Source organism: Symphalangus syndactylus, chromosome 18, assembly GCF_028878055.3.
Source record: "Symphalangus syndactylus isolate Jambi chromosome 18, NHGRI_mSymSyn1-v2.1_pri, whole genome shotgun sequence".
NCBI classification, from domain to species: Eukaryota; Metazoa; Chordata; class Mammalia; order Primates; family Hylobatidae; genus Symphalangus; species Symphalangus syndactylus.
In genome coordinates this window covers 33,856,903-33,871,124 of record NC_072440.2, presented here as the reverse complement: position 1 = coordinate 33,871,124, position 14,222 = coordinate 33,856,903, and the positions used below count along the sequence as shown (strand labels likewise).

At 42.5% G+C, this 14,222-nt stretch overlaps 1 protein-coding gene across 4 annotated transcripts in view; it reads left to right on the top strand.

Annotated features, from left to right (window-relative positions):
* Window positions 1–14,222, top strand: part of NLN (neurolysin) — a 103,953-nt gene that overhangs the window by 81,370 nt on the left and 8,361 nt on the right. For all 4 annotated transcript variants that reach the window (XM_055252268.2, XM_055252269.2, XM_063623239.1 and 1 more), the window contains 3 exons: window positions 8,899–9,085; window positions 9,421–9,549; window positions 11,538–11,674. In XM_055252268.2, the coding sequence (XP_055108243.2) occupies window positions 8,899–9,085; window positions 9,421–9,549; window positions 11,538–11,674 (453 nt within the window). The remainder of the gene's footprint in view (window positions 1–8,898; window positions 9,086–9,420; window positions 9,550–11,537; window positions 11,675–14,222) is intronic.

The window sequence follows — 14,222 nt, the reverse complement described above, 5'->3', positions numbered from 1 at the left end:
TGTAGTCCCAGCTACCCAGGAGGCAGGAGAATGGCATGAACCCAGGAGGCGGAGCTTGCAGTGAGCTGAGATTCCACCACTGCACTCCAGCCTGGATAGTGAAGAAAACTCTCTTATTTATTTATTTATTTATTTTGAGGCAGGGTCTCACTCTTCTGCCCAGGCTGGAGTGCAGTGGCATGATGATGGCTCACTGCAGCCTCAGCCTCCACCTTCTAGGCTCAAGCGATCCTCCCATCTCAGACTCCTGAGTAGCTGAGACTACAGGAATGAGCCACCATGCCCAGCTAATTTTTTTGTAGTTTTTGTAGAGATGGGGTTTCACGATGTTGCCCAGGCTGATCTTGAACTCCTGAGCTCAAGCGATTCTCCTGCTTCTGCCTTTCAAAGTGCTGGAATTATAGGCATGAGCCACCGTGCCTGGCCAAAATCGTGTATTTAGACAACTGTCTTCCTCTCAAGAACTTCTAACCAAACAGGAATCTAAGTTTACATTGTTTTCTAGGCTTTTATTATCTAAATATTTCCTGCAGCAAAAAAATGCCCTAAAACTCTTTGAAGTGTCAGCTGCAAAAAATATTTGTTAATTGGATTATTTTGTGTGTTTTTTACTGCTTTATCTGGGAAATACATTAGCATCAATAGTTATCATGGCCCATAAGCAACTATTACCAACACCTTCAAATTGTTTGCATTGATAACTATATGAAGTACTTTTTTAGGGTTCTTTGGATTATAGTTTAAAAACTGGGGAATGGTATTTGTTGGCTGGTCAACAGCGAGTAATGGTTCAGCACCCATGCTGTTTTGTATAAGATCCATCAGGCTGCTAGACTGTAAGTCTTACCCATGGTTTCTGTGTGGACATACACAGCGGCTGACTGTGCATTCCTTTCTCTTGAGAATTCGGTTGTTTGCTGGAAATTGAGCTTTCAAATTTTGTAGGTTCTTTGTCCTCCTTTTTTGAAAAATATTTAAATGATGTTGCCCAAAGGGCTCACAGAGAAACAGCATGACCAACTTTCGGGAAATTAGTAAGCAGTAGGGTTATTTTTAGCTTTTTCTCCTTACAAACATTTCCTTTTGTTCTTTAGAAGACATTGTTGATCTTTCATTCATTTGCCGTGCTCTCTCCCCAGCTACAAAATGGCTTTGGAATAGAATAAGCCCTCTCTTCTCTACTCTGCATGACGTTAACTGTGTTCTTATTTTATTCGATTTTTACTCTAGCTCATGAATTATTCATTTGTGTATGCTTTTTTCTGGACATTGAATCCTCCCCTACACACACAAACACCTACACACACATTTTTGTTGTCATTTGGGGTTGACTTCCTCCCTCATATGCAACTAATGACTGAAAAATCTTCATACAAGCAGGATATACAAAGTCTGTATTTTTGTCAGTATATCATATGGTGGTGGCTGATGGTGTGATTTGGCCTTTATTTGCTGTTAGTACCTATTTAAAAACCATCACCTTGAGAAAATTGTGCAGTAGTGTCACGGGATCCTTGGGGTGTCGCATCACCAGCCAGAAACCTCTGTGACCAGTGGTACCTTTGCCCAAGTTTTGCTTGGGCCCACTGGGCCCACTCAGCCTGGCAGGCTGCACTCAGCTCACACTACTGGCCTGGATCCCATGCCTGCCAAGGGTAAGTGGAGTGGCAAGGGGTGCATGAGTGAGCAAGCATGGGGTCCAGCCACTGCACACAGCCAGGCATGCTGGCTATGGTGATGCAAGCAGCTCCAGGTGCCAGCACAGGCCCTGGAGGCAAGGCTGCCTGCAAGGCTGCAGCTGGACCAGGCGTACCACAAGCAGCTTTCACAGCTGGCACTGGGGAACACAGTGGCACCCAGAAGCTTAGAGACGCTGGGAACCACATAGCCCCAAAGAAGGTATCACAGCCCTAGCTTGGGGAGCTCCTAGGTCTGGGTTCCTTGAAGCGCCACAGCTCTTCTCTCCTTGTTGCCCACAGCATGGTGAGCAAGGGGCATGTTTCAGCCCTGTTTGTGTTACAGCCCTTTAGGCCCCACCATTCGGCAGGTCCCGAGTTCCTGTCCCGTGCCCAGGAAGAAGGAGGTATATGAACAAGTGGAGGGTGAGCAAGGCAAAGAGGAGCTTTACTGAGCAATAGAACAGCTCAGAGGAGACACACAATGGGTAGCTCCTCTCCACAACAAGGGTGTCCCAATGTGAGTGTTCAGCTATCAGCAGAGAGTAGAGCCTGGAGTGGGAAGCTCCTCTCCACAGGCAGGTCATCCCGTAGAGGGTTCAGCTCTCAGCAGAGAAGAGACCTTTGGGTGGGTAGCTCCTCTCCGCAGCTGGTTGTCCCACTGTCTTTTCAACTTTCAGCAGAGAGGAGACCCTGGGATATGTAGCTCCTCTCTACAGCTGACCATCCTGATGTCTGCTCAGCTGTCAGCAGAGAGGAGACCCTGGAGTGGGTAGCTCCTCTCTGCAGCTGGTTGTCCTGACATCAGCTCAAGTCTGGCTGAGTCCAGTGTTTTTATGGGCTTCAGAGGGGAAAACGTGCAGGCTGATTGGCTTATGGGTGGGCCCGGCTAAAGCACCATAAGTTCCCACTCTGGTCTGCAGGACTGGCAGCCTGGCCCCCAGGCTTCAGGCCTTCCCTGCCTTGAAGGTCAGGCTTCACCAGGGACCCACCCCTTTCTGCCCAGGAACCTGTCTGCCTGCTACCACTGTTTATGGTGCCCAGGCTGTTCATGCAGAGGGGCGCCTGCAGGCCAGTGCCAAGCCACGCTCAGTTCCCCCCTCAGCTTCCCTCCCATGCTCATCAGTGCCCAAAGTTCAGTAGGGGCTGAGGCAGCAAGGGGCTGGCATGTCAGTGCTGTCTTGAGCATATGCACACCTGACCAGGTTGTGACAGTGCCTGGGCTTGACCTCAGCTTTGCTCCAAGATCAGCGCAGGTGCCGCTAATGGGTGGTGGGAGCTTCCTGGGCCCCTGAGAGTGCAGAGATGCCTGGGTCCGCAGCCATGGCCGGGTAGCTGCAGCTACACCCAGGAGAGTGGGGCTCCTGCCTTCTCCCAGCCCCTAAGAGTACAGGGATGCCCAGGTCTGCATCTATGGCTTAGGCAACTGCAGCTGTGCCCAGGAAGGTAGGGCTCCTGCGGGCTCCTGGCCCCCAAGAGCACAGGCATACCGGGGTCAGCAGCCTCAGCTTGGGCAGCTGCAGCTATGCCCAGGAGGGTGAGGCTCTTGCCCTGCCAACTCAGAAGGGGGAAGGACTTCTGCCTGTTCCTGGCTCCTTCCAGCTCCATGGAGCACACAGCCCCAGCCGCGCTTCCCCCACTGCAGCCAAGATGGGCCACCACTACTGCCATCAGTAGTATTGCAGAATCGCAAATTCAGGATAGATGGTTACAAAGGCTGGTCTTTACACTTCAGCTTCATGTTTGATCTTTGAAAAATCTTCCAGTATAAAGAAGAAGTCAAATTTCTAAGGAAGCACACTGAAAACTCACTTTAACTCTTCATATAAAGGAAGGTTTGATATAAGACTTGTATTTTAGATCCTATCCAAGAGGATTTAGTCATTTTGTAATATCACTTAACTTTTTTTTCCATTTTACTCTAAGATATGGAGGCAGTTAGCATTTGTGGTTAAGATTGTGGGTTATGAAGTCAGACTGCCTGGTTTCAAATTGAAGTTACATCATTAATCTCTGTATGCCTTAGTGTCCTTATCTCAAAAAGGAAGGTAATAGTTACTTCATACAATTATTTTGGGATTTAAATCAGATAATCCATGGAAAGAGTCCATGATATAAGCACACCTCATTTTATTGTCCTTCACTTATTGTACTTCACAGATACTATGTTTTTTACAAATTGAAGGTTTATGTCAATCATGCTTTAAGCAAGTGTGTTAGTGCTGTTTTTCCAACAGCATGTGCTTACTTCATGTCTCTGTTCACATTTTGGGATTCTCACAATATTTCAGACTTTTTTCTTTGTTTTTGATGGAGTCACACCCTGTTGCCCAGGTTGGAGTCCAGTGGTGCAGTCTCAGCTCACTGCAACCTCCGCCTCCTGGGTTCAAGCAGTCTCCTGTCTCAGCCTCCTAAATAGCTGGGATTACAGGCACATACCACCACACCCAGCTAATTTTTTTTTTGTATTTTTAGTAGACATGGGTTCACCGTGTGGGCCAGGCTGATCTGGAACTCCTGGCCTCAAATGATCTGCCTACCTAGGCCTCCTGAAGTTCTGGGATTACAAGTGTGAATTACCACACCTGGACAACTTTTTCATTGTTATTATATCTGTTATGGTGATCTGTGATCAGTGATTTCCTTTTTTATTAAATAGAGACAGGGTCTTGCCATGTTGCCCAGACAAGTCTGTCAGTGCTATTTTTCCAACAGAATGTGCTCACTTCATGTCTCTATGTCACATTTTTGTAATTCTCACAGTATTACAAAATTTTCCATTATTACAGTATTACACAGACTTTTCCATTATTATTGTATCTGTTATTGTGACCAGCAATCTTTGATATTACTATTGCAATTGTTTTGAGGTGCCACAAATCATGCTCTTTATAAGATAGCGAACTTAATTGATGAATGTTATATGTGTACTGACTGCTCCACGGGCCATTTCCCATTTCTCAGCCCCTCTTTTGGCCTCCTATGCTCTGAGACTCAACAATGTTGAAATTAGATTAGTCAATAACCCTACAATGACCTGTAAGTGTTCAAGTGAAAGGAAGAGTCATATAAGTCTTTTGCTTTAAATCAAAAGCTAGAAATTATCAAGCTTCATGAGGGAGGCATGCTAAAAGATGAGATAGGCCTCTTGTGCCAGTCAGTCAAGTTATGAAACAAAGGAAAAGTTCTCGAAAGTTCTTACAAGTGCTACTCCAATGAACACACAATAAGAAAGCAAAATAGACTTGTTGCTGATTGGAGAAAGTTTTAGTGGTCTGGATAGAAGATGAAACCAGCTACAACATTCCCTTAAGACAAAGTCTAATCCAGAGCAAGACCCTCACTCCCATTCTATGAAGGCTGAGAGAAATGAGGAAGCTGCAGAAGAAAAGTTGGAAGGTAGCAGAGGTTGGTTCATGAGGTTTAAAGAAAGAAACTGTTTCCATAACATAAAAATGCAAGGTGAAGCAGCAATTGCTGATTTAGAAGCTGTGGCAAGTTATCCAGAAGATCTAGTTAAGATCATTGATGAAGGTGGCTACACTAAATGACAGATTTTCCATGTAGATGAAATAGCCTTCTATTGGAAGAAGATGCCATCTAGGACTTTCAGGAATGCTAGAGAGAAGATGTCAATGCCTGGCTTGAAAGCTTCAAAGGACAGGCCGACTCTCCTCTTATGCAGCTGGTGACTTGAAGTTGAAGGCAATGCTTATTTACCATTCTGAAAATTCTAGAGCCCTTAAGAATTACGCTGAATCTGTGCCCTATAAATGAAACAACAAAGCCTGGATGACAACACATCTGTTTACAGCATGGTTTACTGACTATTTTAAGCCACTGTTGAGATCTACTGCTCAAAAAAAAGATTCCTTTCAAAATATTACCGCTCCTTGACAAAGCATCTGGTCAGACAAGAGCTTGGATGGAGATGTTCAAGAAGATTATGTTGTTTTCATGCCTGCTAACACAACAGCCATTCTGTTGTCCATGGATCAAGGAGTAATTTCAACTTTCAAGTCTTATTATATGAGAAATACATTTCATAAGACTACAGCTGCCATATATAGTAATTTCTCTGAGGGATCTGGGCAAAGTACATTGACAACCTTCTGGAAAGGATTCACCATTCCAAATGCCATTAAGAACATGCATGATTCATGGGAAGAGATCAAAATGTCAACATTAACAGAAATTTGTAAGAAATTGATTTCAACCCTCATAGATGACTTTGAGGAAGGGGTTCAAGACCTCAGTGGAGGAAGGAGCTGCAGATATGGTAGAAACAGCAGGACAACTAAAATTAGAAGTGGAGCCTGAAGATGTGACTGAATTGCTGCAATCTCATGATAAAACTTAAAAGAGATGAGGAGTTTCTTCTTAAGGATGAGCAACGGAAATGACTTCTTGATATGCAATCTACTCCTGGTGAAGATGCTATGAATATCATTGAAATGACCACAAAGGATTTTAGAATATTACATAAACTTAGTTGGTAAAGCAGTGGCAGGTATTGAGACAATTGACTCCAATTTTGAAAGACATTCTATTGTGGGTGAAATGCTATCTAACAGCATCACATGCTACCAAGAATCTTTCATGAAAGGAAGAGTCAGTCCATTGATATGGCAAACTGCATCTTTGTCTTATTTTAAGAAAAGGCGGGTGGCTGCAGTGGCTGCCACCTGTAATCCCAGCACTCTGGGAGGCTGAGGCGGGTGGATCACCTGAGGTCAGGAGTTCTAGACCAGCCTGGCCAACATGGTGAAACCTCATCTCTTTTTGTATTTTGTAAAAATACAAAAAGTAGCTGGGCATGGTGGTGCCCACCTGTAGTCCCAGCTACTAGGGAGGCTAAGGCGGGAGGATTGCTTGAACCCAGGAGGCGGAGGTTACAGTGAGCTTAGATCGTGCCACTGCACTCCAGCCTGGGCAACAGAGCAAGACCCCATCTCAAAAAAAGAAAAGAAAAGAAAAAAAGGAAATAAATTGCCACAGCCATGCCAACCTTCCATAATTACACCCTGATCAGTTAGCACCCTAATTATAACTACCAACATGATCGGTCAGCAGCCATCAACATTGATGGAGGCAAGACCCTCCACCAGCAAAAAGATTATAGCTTGCCAAAGGCTCAGATGATCATTAGCATTTTTTAACATATAAGGTATATGCATTGTTTTTGTGGGTGTTTTTGGGTTTGATTTTTTTTTTTATTTTTTTGAGACAGAGTCTCACTCTGTTGCCCAGGCTGGAATGCAGTGGTGCTATCTTGGCTCACTGCAACCTCCACCTCCCAGGTTCAAGCAATTCTCCTGCCTCAGCCTCCTGAGTGGCTGGGATTGCAGGTGCCCGCCACCATGCCTGGCTAATTTTTGTATTTTTAGTAGAGACAGGGTTTCATCATGTTGGCCAGGCTGGCTCGAACTCCTGACCTCAGGTGATCACCCTCCTCGGCCTCCCAGAGTGCTGGGATTACAGGCGTGAGTCACCGCACCCAGCCATGTACATTGTTTTTTAGACAATTCTTCTGAACAGTTAATAGACTAGAGTATAATGTAAATTTATAGACTTTTATCTGCACTGGGAAATCAAAAAGTTTGTGTGGCTTGCTTTATTGTGATATTCATGTCATTGCAGTGGTCTGGAACTAAACCCACAATATCTCTAAGGTATGCCTGTAATGCCTAACATAGGAAAGTCTCAACAGTTGTTAGCTATTATTATTGTATAAGACTGTTTTATTTATGATATAAGATGTAATCTTAGAATATCATATACTGTAATGAGACAAAATATTCAATTTCTGGGGACCCTTACCTCTTTCCCTGCATGATTTTTTTTATTGGGATGTCCTTAGTAGAGGTGTCTTAATTCCACAACTAGTGAATTTAGTTATCCTTGCCCTTTTAATATTTGCATCTCTTCATATCTAGAATCGGCACAATTATAATGAGAAATCAAGCAAAACATTTTTTTGCATAAAGAGAGGAAGGCAGAATGTGAGATGGCGTTGACATCTGTGCCTCTGCCCTGGGCCAAAAAGCAGAATGGGTATTTGCTGCTGATTTGGCACCCCATCTGCTGCCTTCTCTGGTGGTTACATGCCTCTTCCCTTTCCCCTCCGTTTGGAGCCCCAGGGATGATGAAGTCAGGGAGAGAAGGATGGAATGTAATGCATCAGAGGAGAAAAACAGGACAGAGGTTCAGTGAAAGACAACGGGATGAGGAGCCCCATTCTGCAGATGACCCAGTAGGATAAATGCTAAGTCTTCTCTGCCAATGGCAGTTTTACAAGTGTTTGAAGGACTGTGTGAAGGTTAAAAAACACTAGCCTGTTTTAGTGAATCTCTGTTTTTCTACTTGAGAGCTTTTCTGACGTCTGACTCAAGAATTTACTAAACTTGATTTCATTAAACTCTTTTTAAACCTCTTTTGTTTTTTTAACTCTTAGCTCAGGCCTTCAGAATAAGTCCTTTATTTTTACCAGGAGTGCTCGAACTTTTGAATACATCCGTTGTTTCTCTTTTCCTGTAGCATATAACTCACTCCAGTTGCCAATTAATTTACAAACCTAACTCCTACTAAAGCAGCTTCTTATTTTAAGGTAACATTGTCTACCCAATCTGAGAGGTAGAAATCTGACTTTCTACAAGATGGTAATCTTAGAACCACTCATTTAAAGTTTAAAATGCAAAGCATCGCACACTCAAAGTCTACAGTGTTGTGATTTAACTAATTAATTTTGGTTAAGACCTAAGTAGTTAAGCAATAGAGTGATGAGTGCCCCAGAAAGGCATGGATTGAGTAAACAAAAATAAGCAATCAGAAGGAGGAGCTAGGGAGAAATTGCTTGTTGAATGGATCTCTTCATTTTTAGTGGAAAATTTTAAAAATATTTCTGCTTTCAAAGCTTAAGGCTTGTTTTTAGCTTACACTGATTGTATTTTTCAGTTATGATTTTCTGATGATTGTTCCAACTTTGTCTACAATTCAAAGGAATGAAATTACTACTGTAATATAGAGTATTTGGGGGTTATTTTTCATACTGTTCAGCTGCTGTGTTTCATTTTCACTTGACTATGAGGTTATTCTAACCCCTCATTCAAAGGGACAGTTGAGTCTGATCCTACCTTAAGTTTTCGTGACTCTTAATAATTATTCATTGCATATGTACTTTTCATTCAGTTCTTTAAAAAAATTCTCTGTGTTTGCTTTCTAGACTGATTTTGCACGATTTAGCGGAACAAATGTGGAAACTGACTTTGTAGAGGTGCCATCGCAAATGCTTGAAAATTGGGTGTGGGACATCGATTCCCTCCGAAGATTGTCAAAACATTATAAAGACGGAAGGCCTATTTCAGACGATCTGCTTGAAAAACTTGTTGCTTCTAGGCTGGTCAACACAGGTATGACTTGTAATTTTAAAAAGGAAAATAAATTAGAATCTCTTAATGCAGAATTGCTGTCACCTTCTCCTGTAGAACTTATTTTCATTTTAAATGGTATCCCAACTGTGCTAGTATGAGGAGTGAAGAACATTAAATATATTGGAATAGGAAACCCTGGAATTTTGTCTGAGGCAAAAAACCACATCTCCTTTTAAATCTTAAGTAGAATGAGATGTCCTGCTCCCATTTTGTGAGTACTACTGGAATCTGTTTTTGGAATCTACAATCTTGTGATAATAGAACACACAGTTCTCTCTTCTTCAAAACATGCCCAAACATTCTTCTGTTATTAGGTCTTCTGACCCTGCGCCAGATTGTTTTGAGCAAAGTTGATCAGTCTCTTCATACCAACACATCGCTGGATGCTGCAAGTGAATATGCCAAATACTGCTCAGAAATATTAGGAGTTGCAGCTACTCCAGGTATGTAACTACTATGAATTGAGTTCATTTCCCTGTGAAGCACAGGGCGTTCTAACACTGCAGGGGAGATGGAGTTTGTCAGACAGATTACCTAATTGTTTCTGATTTCTGTAATCAGGCCATGACTTTCAGATAAGCATACTATGTCCTTATGAGTTATCCTGTCCAAATGCGCTTGAAGGAAAGGTGGCTCCAGATCTGCAGCATTTTAGTGTAATCAGGCGTGAGCAGTTGGCCTCCGCCCCAGAGCTGGGAGAGCCATTTGCGTTGGCAGCACACTCTCAGCTCCTCCCTCCCTGTATGCATCATGACTTCCCTGTGTTTTTCAGGAAGAAATTGGCGGAAGGGAACTCCTTAAATTTTTTTTCCTTTGCATATGTATTTTGTTTATTTTTTCCATCCCCTCAAGCATTTATCCTTTGTGTTACATACAATCCACTTATACTCTTTTAGTTATTTTTAAATGTACAATTAAATTATTATTGACTATAGTCATCCTGTTACACTATGAAGAAGGAGCATTTTTAGGCCTGGCATGGTGGCTCACACCTGTAATCCCAGCACTTTGGGAGGCTGAGGCAGGAAGATCACTTGAGCTCAGGAGTTCGAGACCAGCCTAGGCAACATGGCAAAACCCGTCTCTACCAAAAATACAGAAATTAGCCAGGTGTGGTGGTGTATGCCTATAGTCCTAGCTACCCAGGAGGCCAAGTTGAGAGGATCACCTGAGCCTGGGGAGGTGAAGCCTGCAGCGAGCCGTGATTGCACCACTGCACTCCAGCCTGGATGACACAGTGAGACCCTTCTCAAAAAAAATAAAGGGTATTTTGGGGGAGAAGCATGAACTTCACCTTGTTTCTGATTCTGAAATCAGTTAAAGCATTTGACTAGCATGTAGTTGGTAAGGTGGATTTTTTTTCACCAAGGAAATTGTTATTAAAATGAGTCAGCCACATTTATAGAGAGAATAAAGATAAGAATGGTCCGTTGAGTCATTCTAGGCTCCCCACATAGTAAGCCATAGTGCACCTTTGTGTCACAAGCCTTTGTGTCGCAATTACATTTTTAAATGTACAATTACATTAATCCTGTTATGCTCTCAAGAAGGGGCATTTTTAGGCCTGGCATGGTGGCTCACGCCTATAATCCAGCATTTTGGGAGGCTGAGGCGGGAAGATCACTTGAGCTCAGGATTTTTGACAAAATCCTGTACAAAGTAGCCCTACAGGTAGATCAAATTGGTGAAAAGTTCTTTTTCAGGCTAGGCACAGTGGCTCACGCCTGTAATCCCAACACTTTGGGAGACCGAGGCAGGCAGATAGATCACTTGAGGTCAGAAGTTCGAGACCAGCCTCACCAAAATGGTGAAACCTTGTATCTACTAAAAATACGAAAATTAGCCAGCGTGGTGGCATGCACCTGTAATCCCAGCTACTCAGGAGGCTGAGGCAGGAGAATCCCTTGAACCTGGGATGCTGAGGTTGAATTGAGCTGAGATCTCACCACTGTACTCCAGCTTGGGCGACACAGTGAGACTCTGTCTCAAAAAAAAAAAAAAAAAAAGTTCTTTTTCAGTAATTATCAACCTAAAATAAGTGCAATTCTGAGACATTTTAGATATAAAGAGGTGTGGCAAAGAGTAGGGTTAATATTATTTTTCAAAACACATACATGTTTAAGGGATAAGAAAGGACTGATTTCAGTTCTAAAACACTGAGCTATCTGGTGGGTGTGGACAAAGCTGCTGAAACTATCGTTAGGCATTCCAGAGCTTGGGGCCGAAACCAGCTCTGAGGTTGAGCCATTGATAGATGTTTATAAACATCTTGGCCAAGAGGACACATCAGCCCAAGGAGTACTAGAGGTGAGATGATGTCATGCACTCTCTCCTCCCACAGCTGGGCTCCCCAGAGGGAAACCTTAGCTAGCTGTAAACCTGATCGTTAACATTTGCCATCACATTGATTGAAATGTATCTTTTTTTAAAGGCACAAATATGCCAGCTACCTTTGGACATTTGGCAGGGGGATACGATGGCCAGTATTATGGATATCTTTGGAGTGAAGTATTTTCCATGGATATGTTTTACAGCTGTTTTAAAAAAGAAGGGATAATGAATCCGGAGGTATAGTATTATTTTTCTCCTTTTATTAATTTTTTAGTTGCTCCCTCCCCTTTAACTCCTAGTGTAAAATATTGATCACACCTAGATTTTACTGTAAGAGGCTTGGTAACAGCTTTTACCTCTGAGGCCTTGCATCTTTCAAATCATCATACATCATTAAGTTGCAGTATACAAGTGATTAATTCTACAGCTTGAAAAAAACTAGTATATTTTCTTGCTTATTAACATTCCAATATATTACATAATTAAAAATTCAAAGCTTTGTTTATGGATTTGAGAATCTATAGATGCTAGTTTTGACATGTACCATACAACGTTTTAGTTTTATAGGAGGTTGGGAAAGAAAGGTAAACTCCTTCCTGATGTAAATGGTTTCCCTGTGTTTTGATATTCTCTACATACTTTGTGCACTTTCTGTGGGAGACGCCCTTTTTCTGTGGCTGTCATGCCCCACCCACTACATAGTTTGTGACCTTTGTCACAAAGTTGCTTCATTAACCTGAGCCATTACTTTCTGTGTGCAGTGAATTGACTGCCAGGTAGCTGCCAGAGAAACCTTCCTGATTTACAGCCCCCAATCTCCATTCTCATTGAAGTCTCATCCATCAGATTATTTCCAAGGCTGATGCATTTTCCAATGTATGTTTTTAAATTGTTTGATTCAGAAGAACAAATTATCAAAATCAGGCTGTCTGTGCTTATTTCAACCAATTGATTTGTTCTCCAAATGTTTTTTTCTAGATTGCATAGTACCTTATACATATGTATTGAAATACATTGATGTGATTTAGATCACCATTCCCTCCCCATCTTCCTCCTGAAATAACACCTCCAAGGTACCCATGCTTCATTATTTTGAAGCATTTCATCTCCCGTCCCACCCTACCCAATCTGTTAAGTCCTTGTAATTCTTTTTCCATTACCTGGCCAACCCATTTACAAAGGTCAACTGCTGACTATTGTTCTCACAGACATACCTGCTCCTGCATGACCTTCAACCAGGACCCATCCCTTAATGCCTCCACCATAGAGATGGTGCCCTTAGGATTCAAAGTGTTCTGGGGAAGATTGTATGACTCCACTGACATGCCCAACTGCAAAGTCATGCTCTCTAGCCTGAACTGGACCCCAGTGTTCTCTGTGCTCCAACTCCATTCCCCTTATTGATTTCCCTCCAAGTCCCCACCACCTCTCTCCTCTGTCAGCAGATGATCTCTCCTCTTTATTAAGAAAATTAAGATCATTGAAGCTGGCTGCAGTGGCTCACACCTGTAATCCCAGAGCTTTGGGAGGCTGAGGTGGGAGGATCGCTCGAGTCCAGGAATTTGAGACCAACCTATTCGATATAGCAAGACCTCGTCTCTACAAAAAATAAACAAAATTAGCCAGGTGTGGTGGTAGAAGCCTATAGCCCCAGCTACTCTGGAAGCTGAGATGGGAGAGTTGCTTGAGCCCAGGAGAGGTGGAAGCTGCAGTGAGCCGAGATCATGCCACTACACTCCAGCCTGAATGACAGAGTGAGACTCTATCTCAAAAAAAAAAAAAAAATCATTGAGAATGAGTACCTTCATCTTTCTTTCTGTGTACTTCAATACTTGTCTTATTTTCTCCTGTCTCAGAGGAGATGTCTGTAGCTCCAAGAGTTCCTGGTAAGAGTTCCTGGTTTGCTGTCTTGGAAAAAAAACTTGCTACTGACTCTGATAACCCCAAACAGTGCTACTACTCTGTTCTTTTCACAGCCTAATTTCTTGGTATAAGAAGTCTTTGCAAACCTCTCTTTCCTTGCTTTTGCCCCAGCCAACAGAATTGGAAAGTTACCCTTCCTCCGTAGTTACCACTGATGACCCAGTTACCAACTCCAAAGGCCCTTGTCCTTCTTCTTTACTTCCTGCTTCTTGTTATTCCTCTCTCTGTTCACAGCCCTCCGCTGGGCAATCAAACCCTTTTTTACTTCCCAGTACTCCCTGTCAGACAAGTTTGTGTGTTCCCTTAGGTCTCTCCACCTTCACAAATTTATTCGTTCTATTTCGTTCACCTGAAATATATGCTTCCTTCATCTGTGCATCTCAAAAATTCCAGCATTCTTAAAGGTCTCACTCACATAACCACATGTTCAAGAAGTCTTTGAGATTATCCAAAACCAAAAGTGATCTTTACATCCTTTGAACATACGAGTGGACTTGGAGGAGTGGACTAAGCCTTCCCCGTCACCTCCTCAGTGCTGCCACTATGTGACCACATACCCAGTACCTTCTCTCATTACCTTTTCTCTTCTCTTTTGGAGAACTGTCCCCTAAAACAAATAGAAATTAAAAATCCAAAGATAAAAATAAAAAATGAAAAATAGACTAGTTTTTAAAGAAAAAAGACAAAAAAAAGTGGTCTTGGGCATGGAAGAAGGGCTTCAATAAGCTTTTACTATGTCTGAAGTATTTAATGTAACCATTATCAGTGAAAAAACATCATATTATAAAATATTTTATACCATATAATACAAATGTTGATTTTAAAGTGTGTTTAAAAAAAAAAGCACATCAAAATGTCAATG